Source organism: Protomyctophum bolini (genome assembly GCF_963924005.1).
Source record: "Protomyctophum bolini genome assembly, chromosome: 17".
Taxonomy (NCBI): domain Eukaryota; kingdom Metazoa; phylum Chordata; class Actinopteri; order Myctophiformes; family Myctophidae; genus Protomyctophum; species Protomyctophum bolini.
In genome coordinates this window covers 8,006,537-8,012,534 of record NC_137878.1, presented here as the reverse complement: position 1 = coordinate 8,012,534, position 5,998 = coordinate 8,006,537, and the positions used below count along the sequence as shown (strand labels likewise).

The 5,998-nt window shown below is 43.8% G+C and overlaps 1 protein-coding gene across 1 annotated transcript in view; it reads left to right on the top strand.

The window, feature by feature from the left end:
- Window positions 1-2,211: 2,211 nt before the first annotated feature.
- wipf3 (WAS/WASL interacting protein family member 3) overlaps window positions 2,212-5,998 on the top strand; it is a gene marked incomplete at its 5' end in the record, with an annotated part of 18,721 nt that continues 14,934 nt past the window's right edge. The window contains 2 exons of the mRNA XM_080787057.1: window positions 2,212-2,231; window positions 4,056-4,149. Of these exons, the coding sequence (XP_080643183.1) occupies window positions 2,212-2,231; window positions 4,056-4,149 (114 nt within the window). The remainder of the gene's footprint in view (window positions 2,232-4,055; window positions 4,150-5,998) is intronic.

Below are 5,998 nucleotides of genomic sequence, written 5' to 3'. Positions count from 1 at the left end.
CGCAAAAAAAAAGAGAACTATATGTTGACGCAGACTGCAGAGCTGCATGGAATTATTCTGTCACTTTTTTTTGGACAACTTTTCCTGGACCCGAAGAATAGCTTTTGGGTGTTATTACAGTCGAATGGTGAAGTTATATGTTGTTCCTGCAGGCTGCAACTAAAGTGTAGTTTATTGGAAAACCAAACGTCAACATTGCTGTCCCTGCTCAGGCAGGCAGCAGTACTAGGAATACGGTGTCCTCGTTTGTCTAAATATATCCAGCTGGCTGGGCAGCTTGTCACTGTGTCCCCGGACGGACAGAGAGGAGCGCACTATGAGGCCAGCAGTTTTCTGCAGTCTGCTCACTCACGCGTCCTGCAGGTGTAACTTTCTACTTATCTGAAGGTACGGTCGGTGAACTACATATAGGGACGCTTAGTATAGTTGTATATACACCAGAATATAGCCATACAGTTACTGCGCTTCGGTTTGCAAAACAATCGTCCATCGTCAAACTAGTAAGTAGGCCTATACATTTACGATACTTCTGTAATGTATTCAACATGAATGGGCTAATTTGTCTGAAGCTCTGACTATAGGCTACTGAGTCCACACATGCATGTAATGTTTGGAAATAACGGGCAACCACAGACTAGTGTAGGTACCGAAAGACTATCAGTGGGGCTTATCAATGTTTTTTTCTGTTCCTGCAGCATATGCTATAGAATATATAGGCCTGCCTATATACCTGATTTGTAACCTGTTCACCTGGTTCTTATTGCTTCTGTCTTGCAGTGGGTACGGCCGTATTAGGCTGGCTAAATGTATCTCTCTGGCGTTTGCCTCAAGCTTTATAATGAAGCATAAACAATTGATTGGAGTAAACTTATTCTGTGTCAGTTGCAGGGCAGTGCCAGACGTAGTGCATGTGTGTAAACGTCAGACATGCAGCATGCATGCAGAACCAATAACTGTTCTGTTCTGTATCAGTACCTCACACCTGCTCTGTCTGAGCCTCACCATCTGTTGACCAGCATAGCCTCATTAAAAAAAAACAAAAAAAAAAAAACATTGACTGTGACTGTAGAAGCAACTTGACACAGATAGCCATATGCAGACAGAAATAGAAAGAAGGGATAGCCTGTCAGTTGCATAGAGACAACAGCTCTCTCTCTCACGCGCACACACACACACACACACACACACACACACACACACGTACACAGACACACACACACACACACACACACACACACACACACACACACACACACACACACACACACACACACACACACACAGGCTCAAAGAAGCAAGTGATTCACATCAGTTAACTTCACATTTAAGACCTCAGGCCAGGAATTAGCAAAGCACTGCAAACACAAACAGGTCTTGTCCCATACTTCACTATAACAGTGGTGGATAAAGTAAGTATCTGAAAATTCTAAATATAACTGATGCTAAAGTGGGCCTATTGGCTTCAAAATGTACCAAAGGTAAAAGTACTTGTTATGCAGAATGTCCCGTTTCAAGTCATATATACAGGTAGGGCTGAAGTAGGCAATGCAATTGTAATAATAATTAAGTAATTAAGTAACTAAGGTTTTCAAATAAATGTAGTGGAGTAAAAGACAAGTCGTGGAGTAGATCGTAAAAGTATTGGAAATTTGAAATATATACTCAAGTAGACCTAATAGCACAAGCTACTTTACACCACTGCACTTTAATTGCTAAGTATCCTGGCAGCTGACATTTTAAAATGAACAGCCTTCAAAGGTTCACGGTTCAAGGTTGTACTTTATTGTTCCATCTCGTGTACAGGTACATAAGAGCACAACTTATTTTCGTTTGGCTTCCTTCAGACAGTGCAGCAGCGTAGGTGGCGTATAACATTCAAAACAACAAAAACACAGCAAATAGCAAAAAAAAGCACAGGGATAGAATAAAGAGTGCAAAGAAAGAGCAACCAAAGAGTAAAAACAATATAGTAACGTTATGTTTTCCCTGTAGTAGCAAAAGTCATAGGTAAACTTCACAAAGAGTTATTCTCGTCTCAGTCCCATGGACATTATTTTGGACAAGCTTGTGATCGTTTAATGATGTCATTACCGTGGGAGGAGGTCTCAGACTCTGTGATTATACCAGCTGCTGTTGCTATAGTGCTGTAATCAAGTTGCCAACAACAATGACTGGTTTCTAAGTTTGAATCAGAATGCGTTAAGGTTAAGGATGAACTACGGTGACCTCAGGTGAGGGGCTTTCCTGAATCAAACAATGATTCGGGTTGTATTTATAATATACCACACTTAAAAAATTGAAGTGCAGTGTAACACACTTAACTGATATGTTAAAAACAAAACCAGCTGGACCACAGAAATGAATCCACATGGAATCTGCATATCGATAACGTGTGTGTCCTGGATTAATGTGTGCACAACAGACACACAGATATAGATGGCTATAACTTCCAAAATTGCAGCTTGCATGAAGAGAAATAAGTAGATGGGGGGGTACACAAGGGTCTGCTTTCGGCTATGGGTATATAGGTTGTCTTTATAATGACATGACCACCTTCAGCAATTGATACCTAGACTCGAGCCACAAGAGATCTTTTAGAATCTGCGGCATCTCCTTGTGTAATCATTCAGCGAGTCTGGAAAGAGATCTTGTGTTTCCCCTCACTAACTTGATAACATGTTCCTCAAGAGCTGCACTGATATGTTTTCCAGTCGGTCTGCACTCTGCACACATAGTGACGGTGAAAAGCATTTGGCCAGTGAGGGTCGACTCTACGGGTTAGGGGGGTGGTGACTTGTTAACTTTCCACACAACATGCACCATTGTTTCTGTCCTCTGCCCCTCCACCGGGCATTGTGGGAAAACAAGAGGGAGGGGAGGGGGGAGGGGAGGGGAGGGGAGGGGTGTCTCAGATTTCCCCCGGAGAGGAAGGAGCAGCTCACTGTTTCCTGTTTTGTGAGGCTGGGGTTGTTGAAAGCTCTTCCTGTTCGGAGGAGAAGGAACTCAAGGAAGAGGTCACATAATCTGACCCCATGTCCAGCCCAACATGGTGGTATAGCTGCTGCTTCTGTGTGTCATGGAAAATGAAAGTCCTCCGTCCCGGAGTTCGGTTACGTCGCTCGCCACCCCCGGCGGTCGGTGCAGCCGTGTCCGAATACATTTGGCGAGCGGGGTTGTACCTCAATGTACTTCAAGGACCACATGACATCGCCCATTTTCAACCTATCTTCATATAAAAAATATATAAAAATCCTCATTAATAATGCTCATGATGATAAAATGGTGCGATATTTTTCAATTTCATGTCTCATAGGAGGACACACACAGAAAACCGCCTACGAGTGTCATCATAAGCATGATGTGCCTGATGGAGGGGAAAGGAACTGGTTGGAATAACGTGTTCCTTCCACACGCTACGTCCAACCAGGGAAACTCCCCCCTGTCAGGTGTAAAGGAGCAACTTGGACACTCAGGCATGAAGGAAGCATGAGTTCAAGTCCGTTGCTCTCCCCTTGTCCCCCATATATGGGGACTAGGTTGGCGGAGGGTGTGTAGAGCCCAGGATCACATTAGATAATTGACACAGGGGTGGAAAATGGGTTACAAAATTGTGGGATAAAAAATTAAAAGCAAGTCAGATTTAGTTTTGTATTGACCTTTATTTAATCAGGGGAGACCATTGAGAGCATATGCTCTCTTTTGCAAGGACACCCTGAGTACAACATGATCACACATACAAAACAACAAATAACACAATTTTACACAAGGTGAAATATAGATGAGCAATGTTAAAAATAACATAATAATGCTAATACACTGGGGCTACAAAAAGTACAGTCGCGTACAAGTACAGTGTTGCATCCTCCGGTAGTGCCTTATGGAGACCAATTTGTCCAGTTTCAGAGAGTCCTGGATTTACGTATGTTTATACCAGCCTAGGCTACTATAGCATAGACCAATAAATCAAATTGTGTCTGTTGCCTGTTGCTGCTGTGTCTGTTGCCTGTTGTTGCTAGAGGGTATCCAATCACTCACAGGTGTTATCTTATCTACAGGTATCTGAAGTCAGTCATGCCTGTGCCCCCCCCTCCTCCACCGCCCCCCGCGCCGCCTCCTCCGCCACCTCCGCCTAGCGCCCCTCTGCCACAGGTAAGGCCGCCGTCTTCTTCTTTTGCTGCCAGGAGAGACTGAGCTCGGTGAACCTTTTCAAGAACCGGAGTCGATTTCATTAATTGGGCACGAGACATTCTCACATCAAACGCGACAGAACATGACGTGATGGTCACTTCAACGGTTTCACACAACAATAAGAGGCGATATTATACGAATCCATTATAGAAAGTTGAAGTGGGAATTGGATGACGGTAAGGAGTCGAGGAACTGTCTTGTCTAATATATCCACTCAGAAATGTCAGAATCTCGAGCCCAAAATGTGTAAATAATTGATGTGATGTTGTAAACGCCATCTGCCCATGGCATCACACAGGTGGCTTTTGGTGTTGATTTGCTACAATTTAGCCCCAGGTGTGAGTGACATGGTTAGACACACTGTTAAGACATTCTGCCGTATAAGTTGAGATAGATTCGCGTCGATTTTGGTGTCCAATGTTATTGTGTAATAGTACTGTAGTACGACAGACTGCTTCGGAAGGTTACCGTACAGTGCACTATATATAGGAAACTTTTCTCCGTGCCAATTAGGCTAACGATGTCTGTCAGCCGGTCAAGGGAGCAGCCGGAGCTGTCTCCTCTTTTCCTCTGTCTCCCTTCTCTCTTCACAGACACATACTCCTCCTCCCTTCATGCAATTGTAAATACTCGCGTCATTCATTCTCACTGACTGTCAACCAAACACCTGGAGGTTATTTGCATTATTAATCAGAGGTACAGTTACTCTCTCACACACACACACAAACACGCGCGCGCGCGCGCCGCACACACACACGTGCGCACACACACACACACACATGCGACGTGCGTGCCGTGCACACACGTGGCGAGGCGGACAGCAGACACTGCATAGCAGTGTGGTGTCATATTTCTATAACGTGCCCTGCAATGTTCTCATGTTAATTTTGTGCAGTCTGGTCCTGCGCGCATGCACACACACGCACACACACACACACACGCACACACACACACACACGCACACACACACACACACGCACACACACACACACACACACACACACACACACACACACACACACACACACACACACACACACACACACACACACACACACACACACACACACACACACAGACCATGATTACAATTACAATGTAGCAGATAGACAACTCTTATCCATTGAGACTTCCAGTTGGCCTACATGTGCGAGGAGTGGATGGCATGAACCATTGTCCACAATGACAGGGTAAATGGTCAAGCAGAAAGAAATGTAACGCTTCAAAGGAACTGTTATGGCTGATAACATTACCCAATGTAAGCCTGTTATCAAACAATGATAACAATTATTCATGTTCAAACAAAGGAAATGTTTACTTATTCAGTGCACCAATTACTACAATATACAATTTCCAATAAATATATCTGTAATAAATATGTGCAAAGAATTAAATAACAAACGAGTGAGCAAATACCAAAATAAATAATCAAAATGTCAACAAATGTATCAGCTCAGCTGGCAAAGACCTACTTTGTAACCTACTGAAGGCCACCCACATACATGTAGGCACTCCAACCAATGAAGAAGCGCCAATGCGGGGCCTACACCCATCACCAATCAACGTGAAATAAGTGACTCTTTAAATTTTGCGTGTCTTAAGTACCAGGTCTTATTCCCTAACTTGAGTAAACTAAAGACCTGGAGGCGTGATCAATGCTCTTTGGCCACTCAGAATAGCCAAATGGCATTGATCACGCCTCCAGGTCTTTAGTTTACTCAAGTTAGGGAATAAGACCTGGTACTTAAGACACGCAAAATACAGCCACAATTGGGCTCCTACAGGAACAATGATAATAGGTAAACCATGT